The sequence below is a fragment of the Gopherus evgoodei genome, chromosome 2, assembly GCF_007399415.2.
Source record: "Gopherus evgoodei ecotype Sinaloan lineage chromosome 2, rGopEvg1_v1.p, whole genome shotgun sequence".
NCBI classification, from domain to species: domain Eukaryota; kingdom Metazoa; phylum Chordata; order Testudines; family Testudinidae; genus Gopherus; species Gopherus evgoodei.
Genome location: NC_044323.1, coordinates 220272092 through 220290779, shown reverse-complemented (window position 1 = coordinate 220290779; position 18688 = coordinate 220272092). Strand labels below are relative to the sequence as shown.

Genomic DNA, 18688 nt, shown 5'->3' with positions numbered 1-18688 from the left:
AATATGATATTTTCTGTCATATTATTTACCCCTTTCTTAATGATTCCCAACATTCTGTTCACTTTTTTGACTACCACTGCACATTGATTGGATGTTTTCAGAGAACTATCCACAATGACTCCAAGATCTCTTTCTTGAGTGGTAACAGCTAATTTAGACCCCACTGTTTTATATGTACAGTTGGGGTTATGTTTTCCAATGTGCATTTAAACATTGCATTTATCAACAATGAATTGCGTCTACCATTTTGTTGCCCAGTCAGCCAGTTTTGTGAGATCCTTTTGCAGATCTTCGCAGGCTGCTTGGGACTTAACATTGATTGCTATGTGAGTGATGGAGAGAAAAACAGCACACAAAAGCCTAAATATATTCACTTTTCGTATATTTATATCACTAACGCAAACTAATATAGATTTTTTTTCAGACACTGAAAGATTTACTGTACTACTGATGTTTCAACATGGTCAGAATCAAAACACGTGAAGAGGGAGTCTTCTGAAATCATGTGTGTGTGCACGCACGCACACAAGTGTGCGTTTTTAAAAGCTTCCATCACTTACTTTCCTCAGGCAAATGTAATGTTTAAGGAGTACTTTCAAAGCGAGTAACAGAATTCCTACTGGCTGCTCTCTAAATGTACCAGATTTAACAAGAGGAGACAGTTATGCCAGTTTTCTTTCCACTCCTCTCCTACAAGGAGTTATCTTGTTAGATGGTGTCCTACAGATACAGACCTAAGATTTCAGAGAGAAAAAATACTAAACTATAACATATAGGATTAAGAATAAAATATGTTTAGGGGTACATACTGCAGCTAAACACGTACTTCCTATCAGCTTTTAAAATACTTTTCCTAGATCAGGGTTATCCATGAAATTAATAAAACAAGCAGATTTTGTGTTGTGACTAATATGGGTATATTGTGAGGCATGAATACAATTAAGGATTTATAGCCATGGTCTGGGCTCATTATAACAAGGTTTTATTTACAAATAATAGGATTGTTACATTATACCACATCTAATAATAAATAATAATAATACAGAAAGAGGTACTGCGTGACCGTTAACAAATCACGTAGCCTCTCTGTGACTCAGTTCTCCCATCTGTAAAACAGATATATTTATCCTCATTGTACAGGATTTTGATGCCTGGATGAAAAGTTTATTTACATTCTCTCAGTCTTTGTAAAGAGATTCCTTATCCTTGCAAGACTTAGTGTTTTCTCTCTTTCTCTCCCATCGCCAGCTACACGGTACAGTTGCCTGTACTGCTGCCTGTCGGCTAACATGAAAAGATGGAGAGCAAAACTGTTGTTACTGATGTAGAAAGTGAACCTTTGTTCATGCTTTGGTAGGTTTTATCCTTATAAGGATGACCAAAGTATGTGTGCCTGGAGGGTGGATGGGTTGAGGTGCAACACAGAAGGTCAAGACAAGGAAAACTAAAACCAGGAGGGAAGAAGTGACTTTTCCCCCCACCAAAAAAATAAAGCATCTGAATTCCCCCATCAGGAAAATCCCTCCAAAGAAAAGTGAAATGAAAGCCATCATCTTGTTTTATTCAGGGGGGAATTATTCAATTTTCGAGGGAGCTGATATTACAAATGAAAGGGAGTTGGGGGTTTTCAAGATAACGATGTTCAAAACTGACTTGAAATCAATTTGAATTGTGACATCATATCCCTGTATTTAGTCAATTCACTCATACAATCAAATTATAATACTTCAAATGCTCCAAAAGTAGACAAGAAAGTCACATTTTTGAATTAGAGAAATATAGCCTTCTCGCGCCACATATATAGAGAGAATTCTTTTGTTAGCTGCCAGTGGGATTTTGCTATCTTTGTTAAATATAAAATGGTTAGTGTCATAACAATGATCAGCCATCATTTTATGACGTTTATCTTTATGAGTGAGAAAAGGAAGGGCTACTGTGAATTATTCCACCTCTCCTCATGAGACAATTAAAGTCTTAAGAGATTAGTCATCAATACCAGCTGTATATAAAATAAAATACATGACGGTGTGGGATGCTATGACGTTTTAATTGCCATGAGTTGGGGAACAACATCTTACTCGCAGATGGTACAGCTGTCAGTTACTCATGCAAGGTTCTCAAGCAAGGGAGAATCAGTATTTTGTACCACACCAAACCATGATTATTTTGTTCGAGTCACATATCTTGTTCATTTTTAATTCTAATCTTCCTACTGTCTTCCCCCACCTGGCTTTAAAGTATACTAGCTGTAACAGAAACGGGCTCTATTTGGGTGGAACCTAGGGATGTTCGTATAAAGTTTGGCAAATAATGTGGTTTCAAACCCATTACGAACAAGAGTTTGGCAAGGTACCAATAGATCAGATAGAACACATGATGGTGTTGTCTATATAACAGGGAAATGCCCTAAAGGTTTTATTGGGAAGACCTGCATAACTTACAACTTTTCTATTTGAGAACTATCTGACTTAGGGTTGCCAATTTTGGCTGGAGGGATTCCTGGAGGTTTCAGCACATGACAATCTTTAATTAAAGACTCAACTTTAATTCCTGGAGACTCTAGGACAATCCTGGAGGGTTTGCAACCCTAATCTGACCATCCCAAACTGCTGGCAATTAAAAAAAAACAAAACTTTTCATGGCACCTTATACCAGCAGTTATTCTGTTTGTTTGTTCGTTCATTCTGGGCTGATTGTTGTTTATAATACACACAAAGAGTATGGTACTTTCCCATTCACACTCTTCCTCACAGCAGAAAATGCTTTTGATTACAATTGTGGTGACTTGTAAGTGCTTGGAATGCATGGGTAATCACAAGGTTGGATGAAGGGGAGCAGATTTGTTTTGTGGCGGTGAATTGCCGGGTTCTTTTGGAGAAGTTCTCCTTCTCTGGTTACTGCTAGACCACACCTATCATTTAATCTGTGGCTCAAAAGATAATTCTAGGAAATAATTTTTTGCCTTTAGAACACACGAAATGATAAGCATTACCAGTTTTCCACAGGGAGCATATCTTTATCCACACTATCCTCGATAAGGGCCTCAGGAAGCTCAAGCATAAAGTTTTCAAAAATTCTCTGATGTGATCAGTAACTTACACAGATCAGCCATAAAACAAGGCAACATTACTGTGAGGAGGATGTACCATGACAGTATGGTTGGGAGACATTGCATTGACATACCTGACAAAGCAAAATCAACAGACTGGTTTACCAGCTGAACAGAAGTTTCCCTTAGAGATTTAAACTCAATAAAAGCTATCAATCTTCATAGCAGAACAATTAAATAGGGCCTCATGCCCACAAGGAACACAGATGAACTCTGAATTCAGAATTACAGAGGTGATAGTGAGACAGAGATAAAGATGTGATCCTTATATCAACAGTTTGTAACCCTAAGCCCAAAATTAAGATGCAGATTTTGTCTACCTATCTGAGTAAAACCTGAAAGCACTCAGGATAGGTCACAAGTTGTCGGCAGCCATGAGCTCCAGACTCATCCTGGAAGGATTACTCTTCGCATAGGCCACAAGCCTGCTTCAACTCTAAAATCAGATCAAACAAGAACTCGGCATACACTAATGGGAAATTTGAGGTGCAATAAATCAGCCTGCATGCCACAAAACTATGAATCACAAACAGGTATATATTTTAATTTGTAGATGAGGGGGTACGTAGGATTTTCTTTTATGGCTGGGAAGGTTATAGGTACATCATTTTCACACAACTAGGTTTCCTGCTCAACCAAGAGATGAGCTTTATTTTAGGGCTCTCCTAGTTTACTGCCTTATCTCTCAATGTCCTATCTTCATTCTACTTTGAACAGCGAAGGCCTTTTTTGTTTTCTGGCAGGTGAAAGCATCAAAGAAAAGCAAACCAAGAAAGGGCAAAACACGTCCATTAGGTAATTAACATATGATTTACTCAATAGCAGATTCATTCTGCCCTACTTGAACTATACATCTGCCTTTTGTGAGGGGAGTTTTATCCTAAAGTAAGCCCTTTTTTGGAACCACAGAGGTAAACATTAGCAGCTCCTACTCTCAGCACAGCCCTAGTCTTTTCACATTTTAATTAAGACTTTTCTGAATGCTCAGTATGAATTTTTATTTTTTTGTAGTCCCAGGAAATCAAGGAATTTCTTTGGTGGATTCAATAATGTGGCTTTCCCTGGATACTACACTGTGACATGGTGGAAGACTTGAGTGTCTTGATGACCCTGAGAAGTTTTCCAGGAGGAGTTACTCCTGGTAGGGCCATCCAAGCCATACAGGTCAAAGGGTAAGGTTCAGATTAAAAGCAGCCCACTGGTCCTACAAGTTGGAGGTTAAACAAGTGAGTCAGCTCAGTAACCTGAAAGCCTAGGGGGATATCCAGAAGGAAATAATATCACCAACTGGCAAAATAGCAACTGCATTCACCAATTTCCACAACATCGGATAACTTATAGATTTTAACTTATCAACCAAACTATGACTCTTCAATTCAAAATGTTATTTCCATCTTAACATACAGATGTGAAAGCTGGAAAGTCACCAGAGACAGATGTCTACATGTCTTTGAAAGCAAATACCTTAGAAAAATATAAGATAGTAAATGAAATACCATATGCCAAAATTTGTCAAGAGTTTAACACATTCTGATCTCTAAAGTTATCCAGGGGGGAAAAAAGATGGAAATACAAAGGACATGTGTTAAGAATAAAGTCAGAGCATCTGCCATGGCAAGCGTGCCATTGGGCAGCTGAAAGAACATGCAAAAGGGGCTAAGTGAAAGAATACCTTCATCGAACACTACTCAAAGCAGGAAATCTATGGGACTTAACAACATAGAGAACATACACAGTGTGGCTCAGGATACACAGGGATAGAGGAGCCTTGCTCAGGCCCTAAGTGACATATGACAGCATGAGAAGAATGATGATTTAAAATCAACTGCAGTCCACAGGAAAAAATTTAACTGTCTTTTATCCTTCAACTCTATTGGTGCTCTACCACAAAATGAACTCTCTTGCTCAATGGAGAAATCTCAGAATATTTTTATTTTAAGGATATGGAACACTATTGTAAAATTGGTATCCTAAAAGAAAAGAAAAGAAAAGAAAAAAGAAAAGAAAAGAAAAGAAAAGGCCCCTGCCTATTCACAAAAGCTCTGAAAAGAATTCTAACACCCATCAGAGCTATAGAGTCAAAACATTCATTATCAAAATCCCATGCAAGTTACACAGACTCCCCAACAGCCTGCAGTCTTAGTTCCAATGACTGTGGTCGTAGAAAACCATGTTTCCTTAAAAAATCCTGTTAACAGAAAGATGAAAGGTCACTTTGCACAAAGGTTATGATGCATCAGCACTGGCCTCCAGTGTAGCTATCCAGCTCATCTTCTGTCTATAAGGCAATACAATGCAGTGGCTAGATGAGCCTTTTACCTTAAACTGTTCCAGATATTGTGACCCATAAATACAAATATATTTGTGGAACATTTCAATGTTATATTCTTCAACGGTAAGAAAATACATCAGTATTTCTGGTTACTAAACAAAAAACAGCAGTAGTCTCATCCTGCAAAAGAGATTCCAAGACAGGTACACATATAAGCATTGCTTTTCTAGAAGCAATCTGAACAAGATCAGGTGACACCAACTCTGAAAATTCCATGAGTAGAAAGGATTGCCTATCATTCAAAGGAGAGGAAAATATTTCATAAGACAAGTGGGTCTTTTCATTTATTTCTAAAGGGTTGGTTGATTTTCTTTTTTTTACTTTTCCAATGTCCTCTTAGTTGAAATGGATAAGGCAAATTATCCTAAAATTACTTGGAATGTGATATAATAAGAAACACAGTAGTTAATTTCCCAGAAAAAAGTTCTAATTACAGTTGTGACATTCCCCTGGTGTTATCTGGACCTGTGATCTACTAGGTCACTCCAACCCTTGACTCTGGGAGCTAGCCTTACCCTGCTCTGCTGTGAGAACCCTCACTCCTAGGCTGTTCACACACAGCCTCTGGCATGTAAGTTGCTCCCAGCTATGTGAGTGAGCACTTTTGGCCAGCCGCTGCATGGATTCTGCAACTGAATGACACTAGCCAGTATCTCCGGTCCCAGACACAGCCCTAGAAACCTTTGTCTTGCAGTGTCCAGTTATGCCTGCTGGACGCTGCAAGCTTATATGAGTTCGCCAATTTAACAAAGAAATTGATATGTACCTGACTTGTTATCCCAAAGGAAGTCTTTGACACACTTCAAACCAAACTCACTGCTTCAGGTAGAATAAACAAATTTATTAACTATAAAGATAGATTTTAAGCGATTATAAGCCAAAGCCCAACAAGTCAGATCTGATCAAATGAAATAAAAGCAAAACGCATTGTAAGCTGATCTTAACACTTTCAGTGCCCTTACAAACTTGGATGCTTCTCACCACAGGCTAACTGGTTGCTCTTCAGCCAGACTCTCCCCTTTGAGCAGCCCTTCAGTCACTTGGTGGTGGTGTCTGTAGATGGAGGTGAAAGAGAGGGAGAGCATGGCAAATGTCTCTCTCCCTTTTTATCATGTTCTTTCTTCCCTCTTGGCTTTGTTCCTGTGAGGCTGGGCTGAGTCTGTTCCACACATGCCCTGATGAGGTGTGAACTGCCCCTCTGCTCTGGGGGAGTTTTTGCCTGGGCTTGTTTTAAGACATGAGAAGACATTTTGAGCCTCATAACTGTATACATGAAATTACAACCTATAACATTACTAAAACAACAATGCTCAGTGCATCATGAGCCTTCCAAAGACACCTGACATGGCAAACTTTACATTGGATACCACACAATCATATTATAAGGATGAACATGGGGGTGCACTGTGTTCCCCTGAGGTACAGAGTGTCACAATAGTTTCTACAGAGGACAGAATTCTTTGGTTTGTTGTTTTAATCTCCATACTTCATAATACCAAATACCTGAAGAAAACAAAAAGTTAGCAGGGAAGTCTTATTTGAGATTATTGTGTTACCACTTCACTTAAATAAGTAGCTGACAGTCCAATAAAGTGTCTTCCCAAAATTACGAGAATTAATTTCTCGCTCTCTTTCCATTTCTCTCCCTCGCTATCATGGAATTTTGGTTTCCTCCTGGGAAATTATTTTTTTTTTTTGTTCCACTTCATACTGTGTGTGCACACCTCTGCATCTTTTCCCCCACTGCACTTCTTCAAGTTCTCTCTGCCACTTTTCCCTGACCCTTTGCCAATACTTCTGCTCCCACACAGAAGAGGAATGCTAGTTTTCATTTTAAAAGTTCAAGAGATAGGTATGTGGCAGAATACAATACAGAATACTTTAAACGGGTTTTATAATATGCCTACCACAAACAAATTCTGTATGAATATATGTCTAAAGGCAGGTTTTTAGAACATTAGTACTTACAGAAGTTTTCTACACTTCCCAGAGCGCTCTCTCTCTCTCTCACACACACACACACACACACACACACACACACACTTACTTCAATATCTGAGTAACTTCAGCCTTTAATGGCACTTCAAGTAATACACAAGGGGTTTCTTAACATGCAAATTTTAAGAATGCTGAGAAGAGCAGATAGGTGCAGTGTTCTTTTAAATTTAAACCGATAATTCTCTCTGCATCTGTGACTTTCAGGAGCACTTCCTAACGCACACATCAGGCATCAAACTTCACTTTCTGTAACAGGGACATTTATGTAGGTCAGGCCCAAAGTTTAGACAGTAGGGATTTTTTTTCTTTTGTTTTGTTTTCCAGATTTAAACATTGGCCTAAAGGCCTTGCAACTCAGACATTGCAGTACTCTGCTAGTGCATGTGAACAACAGTGAACTTAACCAGTTTATTTTCATAGCCCAACTAACCAAAATAAAAACAGAAAACTGTATAGATGGTGAAAAATATTTTTAAATATAACCCACATTTTAATCACTTAAAATGTTAGTAATATAAAGAATCTTGATGGTGGTATATTAGACAGAAGCGGCACCTAGGCAGGGCAGAAAACCTCATGAATGGGTGGACGGGATCTTTGTTTTTCAAACACATCTACTCTATCATTAGACAGTAACTCCAAAATACACTAACTGTAACAGATGCCTGAAGAGAAACAATTAAGAAGATCCATTTTTAGAGAGCCAACTAAAGTGAAGAGAAGAAAGCAGCTTGAAGTTCTTTTTTTTTCAAAAAAAATCAGCTCATCAAATGATAAATACATTGGCTCAGATATGTGCTGATCACCTTCCAATCCATACAAAACGTAGCCACTAAAATCTTCTAACCCATTGCTCTATATCACATCCTTTTTTTAACCTGTCCTCTGTCTTATCTTCAACTGAATTACATTTATACCTTGATTTAATCCTCATGCCCTTCACTCTATCCATCTCTACCTATTGTTTGTTCCTCATCACTTATATTGTATCCTGCCCTCCTATTTCACCAGTTATGCCAGTCCACCCAGCCACCCATTTGTTTACTTCTTCCACGTTTCTGCTTTCTTACACACTACGCTTTGTGCAAGGAAAGCCTTCCCAGAACTAACCAGAACAATTTTACAACACCTACCTCAAAACCATCTTTTGCTATCGACCACTTACATCATGGATGGCTAATATTAGCTTGCTTACTAAAAATATCCAAATGATTCAGTATCATCAAGCTGTTCACAGTTAGCCAATGTTACTTCATCCTCCCTCCCTCATTGATTGTTTTATAAAACACTCACCTGTGCCTCCTTTCAATTTAGGTTTTAACCTTTTCGGGTCAGGGATCACGTCTTCATTTAGACAATACAGCCCTGATACTGACTGGGGCCTTTAGGGAATCACACAACACAGACAAAATTTAAAAAAAAAAACAATTTTCTTGTTGCCTTGCTATCAAATAGCATATATATATTATATTATATTATATATATTATATATATATATATATATAAGAAAATTCTCAGAATGCAACACCTGGGATGGGGAAGTAGACAACTGCTTATAAAAGTATGTTTATCCTTACATATTGCGAGATGACATTACTAGATTTTAAGTCAGAAAACTAGAAGAGGAAATGAGATGCTGTATGTAACAGGAAATAGTTTAGCACATGGGTGTTATCTAAAGGTGACCTGCAAACATAAAAAGTAAATTCCATTGACTTCAGTAATACATATTGATTGAATGCCTTCACTGAAAAGGCAAAGATAGTCTGATCTGGCCTTACATGCTGAATGCCTATGTGCAGAGGACCTCCTGGGAGATGCTGAGCAGGCTCCACTCCAAATCACAACAAAGGAAACTGAAAGCACTCCAGACAGGAACTCAGCATCTTGCAGGATTGCACCCATACACAATCCAAATTTGCCCTTTTCTGTTCTTATTTCAGGTCTTTCTGACCTTAAAGTCTATGAGTCTTGTGAATTCACAGACATCTGGCTCCTGATTCTCTACAATACTCCATTGGACCCCATGCTGTGATATCACAACTACTAACGTTTCAGAGTAGCAGCCGTGTTAGTCTGTATCCGCAAAAAGAACAAGAGTACTTGTGGCACCTTAGAGACTAACAAATTTATTTCAGCATGAGCTTTCATGAGCTACAGCTCACTTCTTCAGATGCACAGAATGGAACACACAGACAGGATGTATAAATATCTCCTCTCTGTGTGTTCCATTCTGTGCATCTGAAGAAGTAAGCTGTAGCTCACGAAAGCTCATGCTGAAATAAATTTGTTTGTCTCTAAGGTGCCACAAGTACTCTTGTTCTTTTTACAACTACTAAAGAAGCTTTCTGGAACACTGAACCCATCTATAGGGAGCTGAGGCTCTTTCAAGGGCTTTGTGTAGTTTTCCAAGTTACTTTAAAATCATAACATATTCCTCTTTCCTTCAATATCTATATTCAGAGGTCTGGCTCCAGGCTCCAGAGTACCTCATTGGTACCTGAGGCAACACAGTTGATTAAGATAGACATGTCTTCAGAACATCTTAGAGAAAAAGGTAAGGCTTAGTTGTTTATAAGATTAATGTCTCTCATTCTAATTAATAGAATCACTGTCCACATATTGGACAAGAACATTAAATTTACATCTTATTTGCAGTTCACCTTTTTAAATCTTTTTTTTTTAATCTACTTATCTCTAGAATACTCAATACTAACAAAAAGTGGTGCTGCTATGTACATGCAACCACAGAAGGTAAAGAAATAGATGGAGGAGTTGTGCTACCTAACAAGTGCAGCAATTGCTTTGAATAAAAAAGGAAGAAATCCGAGAAAGCTCTAGGGCAAATAAATAACATTAAAAAACCCCACAGATCTTCAAAGCAACATTGATTGTGGATCAAAGTGAAAGGCCATCAAAACCTCCCGAAGCAGCAATATTTCTGCATGTCTAAAAAAGAATGAACTTAGAAGAAATATGGAAATAACAGTAGGTTTCTGTTAAGCCAAAAACAAAGAAACCCTTAGTGTAGTAAAACAAAGTCATGCCAAATCCCCATTTTTAGAAATGCATGAACTTCCTTTCGTAACGTTTTAAACTGTATTTATAGTAACAAAAGTGAAAACTGGAGACAAAAATCAAAAGACATTATTACATGCTACTATTCTGATTTTTGGTCCCATTTGTGGGCTTCAAATATAAAGACACACTGCAATATAATTCCATATCACTGTATGAGCTACTTCAACTACACAATCTCAGTAAAACAGAGGACAAGTGACCAGTAAGCAGATTTGGACAGGCAGCCACATTAAACGTAAACACACAGGCTAACAACCACATCTCCAAAGTAGTTATTTTTTAAAACAGCAAATTCTTTAATTGGCATACAAACTTGCTACTTTTTTTTTTAAGTCTTTTAATTTCAACTATTACGTAGGAATAATAATTTATTCTTAACTAAGACCTGTAGTGCCAGGAAGCTACAAAAAGAAATACTCAGAACCAAAACACTAGAACACCCCAGTTCGCTCATCCCCTGTACCAAGAAGATTCTGCATAATGCAGCAAAACAGGCACAATGCTAAGCAATTGGAGCAAACCTCTACATTCATTTAATTATGAATAGGGCTTGGAGGAGGAAAAGCAGGCATGCAGAGGGTAATCTAGTGAACGTAAGTGATGTGAAAATCTACCAGTTTCAGAATTTTCAGATACTTCCACTATCAAGTGGAAGTTATAGTTTAAGTATGCTTTAGAGCTGAGCTTAGAATAAAGACAAAGGACAGTGATGAGGGCAAGTTATTCACAGAAATTCTTTCAAACAGTTCTGGTAAAACACCATCCTTTATAGGCAGATGCTCAATGCCTCATGAAATATACTGGCCACACTGGTCTTGAGGGTTTACCGGCCTGCAGCATCTGCTCCCTTCAAGCCTATTTTACCTATCTGGGTCTTAAGTAAAGCAGTATGCCTGGCAGCCATAACTAATGGCTGAGTGCTGTTCTATGACAACTCCGATCTATACCACTGAAGGACTGAACCTCAAAAGAACAAACCCCTTCAGTTTAACTTCAAATTTGTGTTGAAAGTTTCCAAGTGATCCATTCATTCCCAACAGCCACGCATTTATAAATCTACATTCATTTCATTATTTTAGAGTCTTCCTCAATTTTAAAGTGACTGATGAAGTCAGAATGTGAAACTACATAGAGACAAAAGTTACCAGAACTGATGGCTTATGACATCTACTAAACATATTAACAGCTGGTCTACAATCATTTCTTTTGTGATGCATCTGTACTGCGTATGTCTTGTGCAACCAATGAACTTGGAAAATCCAACTCAAGGCACCAAATTAGTATAGGACAGAAGTTAATATTAAGGGACTTATAATATTGGTCTTAAGAACACCTAGAACTGAGGAGGCACAAGCTTTTCCATTCAATGGTGTCATTTTCGGTTGCTTTAACTTTTTCAGTCTTTTTAAGCTTTTTCCTGAAATTTGGCAGGTTTGCTCTCTCTGAGCAAACAAACAACTAAGTTTAAAGAATATATGAGCCAAAACAGTTCAGCTGTACTGTCCTCCTCTGTCCTCCCTCCCTCATTTATAAAGTGCTATGTTTTTCTCTCTGATTAGTGGAGGTGAGTGAGGAAAGAGGTGGGGTGCTACATATGGAAAGAAGTTAGACCTCAAAGGAACCCTGCCATCCTCCAAAAAATACAGGTCAAGGAATGTCTCCAGGGTTCCTGCCTTATTGACTGCACAGTATAAAATATTTTAATGTGATATAGCGAACAGCTGACTATAGTCGCATTTGTTAGTTTCTTCTTCCATTAAGACTCTATACAGAAAACATTACAAGAATGTCAAGATGACAAAAAGACTATTTATTCAAATATCAAGAAATGATAAATGTAAGGTTGCCTATCAAAGTTAAGCCTGATCACTTGGATATATGCATTACAAAACAGTCTTATTATAAAATAATTTACTATTTTTTCTGCAGAACTGTTGCCTCTTTCATTGTGCATGCTGAACAAGGAATAAGACAGGGCTGTGTAATGATATGGGTGCAGGGTCCAGATTAACCCTGCTTTATTCTATGTAACTGTTGTATGGGGCATATGAGTCTGAAGTGAGGATGCTAAGGACACCACTATATCCACTTCTACCATGACTAGTGTATAGCTTAGGGCTAAGGAACTAGACTGCAACCAGGGAATTTGCATTCTTTTTCTGCCTCTTTCAGAAACTTCCTATGCAACCTGGCACAACACATTTAATCTCTCTGTGCTTTGGTTCTGCATAGGTAAAATAATAAATAATAATAATAATACTTAACTTGACAAGCATGTTGTAAGGCTAAATCAATTTACATTTGCAAGGCTCTCAGGTACTACAGTGATGAGTGTCAAATAAAAGAAAATAAGAGAAAAAACATTTTAGTTAGTCCACAGTTTGGAAAATGTGCAGTACATGAAGCATGGGGCCACACACGGGAGGAACAAAGAGGACAAAGTGAAAAACTCAACAGCTATTTCATTCACTGAGCACTGTCCCCATTCTGTATTGTGTGAGCTAGAGGTACTATGGAAAAAATAGTGCATGAACATATCATTTTGAGACTGTACTGTAATGCATAAACACAGACAAGGGAGCAGAGTTAAGGTTATCTTACAATCTTAACTTTGTCATTTCATAACTTGGGAGTAATTCACTTTACAAGCTTAATACACTTGTAGTCTTTTTATAGGAAATATAAAAAATGGGTATCAGTACTTATAACTTATTAATTCAACCTTCCTATTCTTAAAAATAAAGAAATTCAGAAGCCAATCAATTGTATAACATATATATTGTTCTAGCTAGCTCCTGAGTCATTACTTGTGAGTATGTATCAATCACTTCATTCTTTACTTGTCGTTGGAAAGAAATTGATTTAATCAAGCCTTGCAGTAATACATTATTGATGTATTCCAAGAAAATGGAATCATAATGAACCATCAGGTCCTTTACATAAAATACTATAAGTACTCCACAGATTTGGCCTCAATAAAGATCTGCGAGCATGAATCCCTGCACTAGTAGATCCTGATGCATAATCAGGGTCAAAGCATGCAGTCTGTGAATAAGTCATATAGAAAACAGATTATGGACAAGCTTCTGGATAATTTAGTAACTTTGGGAGGCTGAACAACATTTTGTACAACAGACAACGTGCTTCATCACCCACTCTTCATATAAAGTAACTACCAGTCCTAGTAGGTTTACACAATCAAGGCTGTTCTGAGTAAGAAAAAGAATGCGACTCAAATAGAGAGAGTTTCCCTATTTACATCAGATCAATCTATGTTCTAGAAGCTATTGAACTTTTCCACAGAGTTGACTACACCTTAACAGAGATTTTCCTTGCTTACACAGACCACCTCCCTTCCCATTCATGATGGCTTATATTCCCTGTGGCAGCTACAGCAATTGCTTACATGCAAAACTAATGTTAGGATAGAATTCCAAGTATTTTAAACGTCTTTTAATGAAGTTTAGCAGCTTACAATACAACAAAAGCCAGCCACAAGCCACAGTCACAAACAACCATAAAGAGCTATAAAGTTAATGAGTTTGGGAACATCTATTCCAGTCATTAGTTTGGGGAAGAGAGTGCCTTCTTAATACTCTTACTCCTTTACCAGGATCCACAGAGTTAAGGAAAGACAATAGTGAGAAAGTAAGAACCTTGGGCCTGGCACATTTCCTGTTTTAGACAGGCATATTTTTCAACTCTAAAAGTGCCTACATCACACCACCCTTGCTAAAGCTGAACTAACTGTAGTAATTTTTTGCCACATGTCCAATGAACCTTATATGTTCAATCAATGCAAGACTCCTATGAGGCACTGGCAGTGACATCTATAGTTAGGACTGCCTCTTATTTTGATATAAATTATGCAGTGGAAGGACTGAAAGGCTGAAATTCCTATGTAATGCTCCATAGTCCCACAAGACACATCCTTTCAAGAAGGACTGTGCGTCACAGCCATTCTAAGACAAAAAATAAATAAAACAGACATGCACTAGCACCATAAGAAAAGGATCACATTCTTTTGATACTAATTTAATTGTTGAAACAATCAGTAAAATATGAAATTGATATGAATAACCAAAAAAACCCACTCAATATAAACAGCAGCAGATCTTTCTAGCTGTCCTCTTTCTATAACCGCATTTAATCATAAAACAACTCCATCTTCAGGGAAGGCATACGCACTATAGTGTACAACCACACATGCTGTATTGTACACACACACTGTGAAATTCCTAGAATGGAGAGAACTCACACAAAAGGGTCCTGAAGCACAAAGTAAATGATGTGTCCTAATACACTTAGTGAACAATAAAACAAAGTCACATAAAACAGATACTGAGAAGGCGACAAATAATTCCCCAAACCTCTGGGAACACATTAAGTCTTTAGAGCCAGATAGCTTCCTGAGGGGTGGGATTGATTGCTTGGGCTATTTCTCTACACAGATGGGTGGAGAGGAATCCCTGGATAATTCTCTCTCCTACATACACTAATGGAGTGATGGGAAATCCTTGGATCTTTCACTTACACATATTTTAAAGGGGGGGGGAGAGGACTTTTCTGGGATATTTGAAACAAATACACGGGAGAAGGAGAAGGGAATTTCTCTCTCTCACACACACACACAGGATATTTTTCGACACACACTGAAGAAAGGTGCAGCTATATCCCCACACATTACAAGGAAAAGGGAGAGCTATGTCTCTCCCACATATACACACTACAAGAGGGGCTACCCTAGTAATTTCACACACACGCATACCAGGGGAAAGGAGGCGCCCCCAGGGGATGAGGGAACTTCACACGCAGTGTGTGGGGGGGGGGGCGGATTCACCTGGCTAGCCCCTTAGCCCCTCACACTCCCACGTAAGGGGGGGACACAACCACTCACACCCGCTATCGCCCGAAGAGTCAATCGCTTCGCTCACCCAGCCCTGCACGCTCACTCCAACATCCCCTACTGACTGCAACAAAGCCGGGGAGGAGGGTCTGTACGGGGCTGACCGCCCCCTCCACTCGCCGGGGGCTCGCCCGCCCGCACTATGCGAACGCGGCACCTACCAGGCGGGCAGCCTCGGCCCAGGTGCGGTCCTTCTTCTTCCTCTTGTCTTTCATGTTTGCATCTCATTGAGATGGTTCTAGGGGGGAGGGGGAAGGGCGGACTGGAGCGTGCGGGGGGCGAGGGGCCCGGAGGGGCTCCACACAGACAGGGCTACACGGGCGCGGAGCTCCGGAGCCCCCGGGGCGGGGGGAGGAGAAGGGGGCTGGGCCGGCTCGGGCTTGGGCTCCCGCAGCAGCAGCAGCACAGCTGACAGCTTGAGGGATGCTCCGCTACTCTCACAACAATGCACTATGACGTCACACAGGGGAATGGCGACCGCACCAAACATCCCAGCCAAGGCGGCCGCCCTCGCGAGGAAACCGCGCGCGACACCAGAGCGATTCAAAAACCTCGCGAGAGCTGTGAGGGCGGCTGCCCCTGCCCAATGGGAGGGGGACGGGCGCTAAGCGGAGACTACACATCCCAGGGTGCAGTGCGCAGCCAGCCGGCGGAGCGAGCTGAAGCACTGCCCCATGGGAAGTGTAGTCTCCCCTAGGCAGCGTGGCTAGAACCCGCTGTGCGCTGTTGCCAAAATTGCTAGGCAAAGCCAGAAACTTGTATACGCGTCTGTCATAGGAGGGGCAGCGCTCGGTTATTATAATGTGGCGGGGGACTGCTAGGCACTATGGCAATGTGGTCATTTAAAGGTGATGCCTATTAGAGCTGGCTTGCTGCGCTTTCAATTATAAAATAAAATGTTTATTTTTAAATCCCACCAAACCTATTAGGGCTATTGCCAAGCAATATATACATTTTAAAGAATCAGAACAGTGTAGGTTACAAAAATTAAAATCTGCATCCACAGCCTCCATCCATGTAGATCCCTGAGACACACTTACATCCACACAGTGTAGCTCTGCTGCACTTCCCCTACCACAACCATACCTCCATTCTGCCATCCTATGTTCTATCTCCCAATGTATGAACCGTCAACAGTCTCACCGCCTCCTCAATCAAATACTGGCTTTCTATTCACCTGCCCTTTACAAGGCAGAGACGATAACATCTCCCTCTTACCTTGTATAACTCTTCCCACAATAGTTGATACCACAACATTTTCATGTCTTACTCTATATATTGCCCCATCCTCTCAATAGCCTAGCAACATCACTATAAATTTATTATTCACTCTACCACTCACAAACAGGACTGATATCCACCCTAACTCATCTAAGCTACACATTCTGGTCCCAAAGTATCTCATACTAAAACAGGCGATAAACAAAAGCCCTTATCCTGCAAAGATTTCCACACAAGCTTAATTCTAAGTATGTGAATAATCCCTTTGAAAACAATGGAACTACTTGCGGTGAGGGTTAAACAAATAGTTGAGTATTTGCAGAATCAGGGTGACTTAATCCTGGAATTACTAATCATAACCAGTAATGCTCATGGTAGGAAATATTCTCCTGGATTGCTTATTCCACACAGGGGACTGAATGGATAAGCTTACAGTGTAATACAGTATTTTCCCTTAGTCATTTAAAAATTGAAAAGTAGCTATGATGCTTACCATATACCCATAATGATGTTATGTGGACAGTATACATGATAGTAAGGTATAGAAATTGTTTGGAGCATTTTATTTCTGAATTGTCTGGTTTTCAATTTTATTTTTCAAACTACAACATTCTAATTAAATTCATTGTATTGTATGTTCATAACTTTCCAACTCTGTCTTAAAGTTTATATATATATAAATATTTTAAAAAGCAAATGAAATTGAACACATCCTTTATATACATTCTCCTAAAAGAATTAACAAGAATTAACCAAGGGCTTGACCCATCTTGAGCCCAACAATGGATACTCTTTCCCCTGGTACTATTACAGATTGTATCTTTTTCAGTTTGTTATTTACCTGTACATGAAGTTCACATACTCCTCTAGTGGGAATAAAATCACTACTGAAGACCACATGTTTTAGCCATATACCTTCACTGTCTGTGGCTTTTCTTTGAGAGTTACTAGCAGTATTTCTACTGTCGGACTGGTGTCCAATTTAAAAATAATAAATGTCCCATTTGTTTTCAGATCGATAGTTCATTCATCTTGTGCTTCAGCATAGTCCATTACGCCGCTGAGCTAATGGTGCTATCATGATACCCTTTGTCCACACTATGCACAGACTGCAGGTACTTGCAAACTCTTTCAAAGTGATGTAATCCATTGTAATTCTTGCATTTTTACATATGGTGGGCATTATCCTAGCTTGCATTGGTTGCCACAGCAGGTGCAGCTCCTTGTGCTGTTCTTGTTTGACTTTGCCTCTAAGCTCCATGTGCCTTTATGCCTCTGATCTCTTCATGCACTTCCCATACCACCAAATGGCATACGCAGCACCCCCTTGCAGCCCAGTATGACACTACTCATACTGCTCCAGTGGTTCTCTAATGGTTGGCCACTGCCTCTTGCAGGGTCCAGTACTATGGAAACCAAGCCTTCCAACTAAGCCATTCTCCAGTTCCATCCCTTTGTTGGTGTCACTAAGCATAACCCTACATAACTCGGGAGGGTGGAAGACAACAAGAGTATGGAGCCTTCCTGGTTTTAGGCCTCAGCAGACAAGAGTCCCTCCATGTTTGAACTTTAATCGACCTAAAAGGCCAGGTGTAACAGCCGTTATAAGTTGCAACAGTTCTAACTGGTCTAAAGCAGAAATAATGAGGCCTGTGCACCTTTAGCAGAAGGACAAGATAACCTGCAGAAGGAAAACTTACTAACGAGCTGCCACGGCCAAGATTACTTAATGCACCTGCGCTTACGTAATTGCTACAGGGGGAGGAAGAAGGAGGAGGGAGGGGAAACGGGGTCAGTGAGAAAAGTTCTCATGGATATAAAGGAACAGACTGCTTGTTTTAATGTGCTTGATCTGAGTCAATCTCCCTGCACCGCTTTGAGATCTCAAATAAACTTGGTTTGCTTCTCCACCCTGGTGTGTTTATTGGCGCGGCACACCCCTGCTGTTGCTTGGCCTCAGGCAGTTATCTGCCGGCAACAGTTCTTGGCGCCCAACTTGGGGCATTGAGGCTAAAATTAGCCTTGCCTGGATCCCTTCTGG

The 18688-nt window shown here is 39.7% G+C and overlaps 1 protein-coding gene across 3 annotated transcripts in view; it reads right to left on the bottom strand.

Moving 5' to 3' along the window:
- The window catches only part of ASXL3 (ASXL transcriptional regulator 3), a 147884-nt gene extending 131964 nt beyond the window's left edge, over window positions 1-15920 (bottom strand). For 2 of the 3 annotated variants that reach the window (XM_030552999.1, XM_030553000.1), the window contains exon 1: window positions 15588-15920. In XM_030552999.1, the coding sequence (XP_030408859.1) occupies window positions 15588-15641 (54 nt within the window). In that variant the 5' untranslated portion in view covers window positions 15642-15920. The remainder of the gene's footprint in view (window positions 1-15587) is intronic. The other variant, XM_030553001.1, reaches the window with a different exon arrangement.
- Window positions 15921-18688: the final 2768 nt, after the last annotated feature.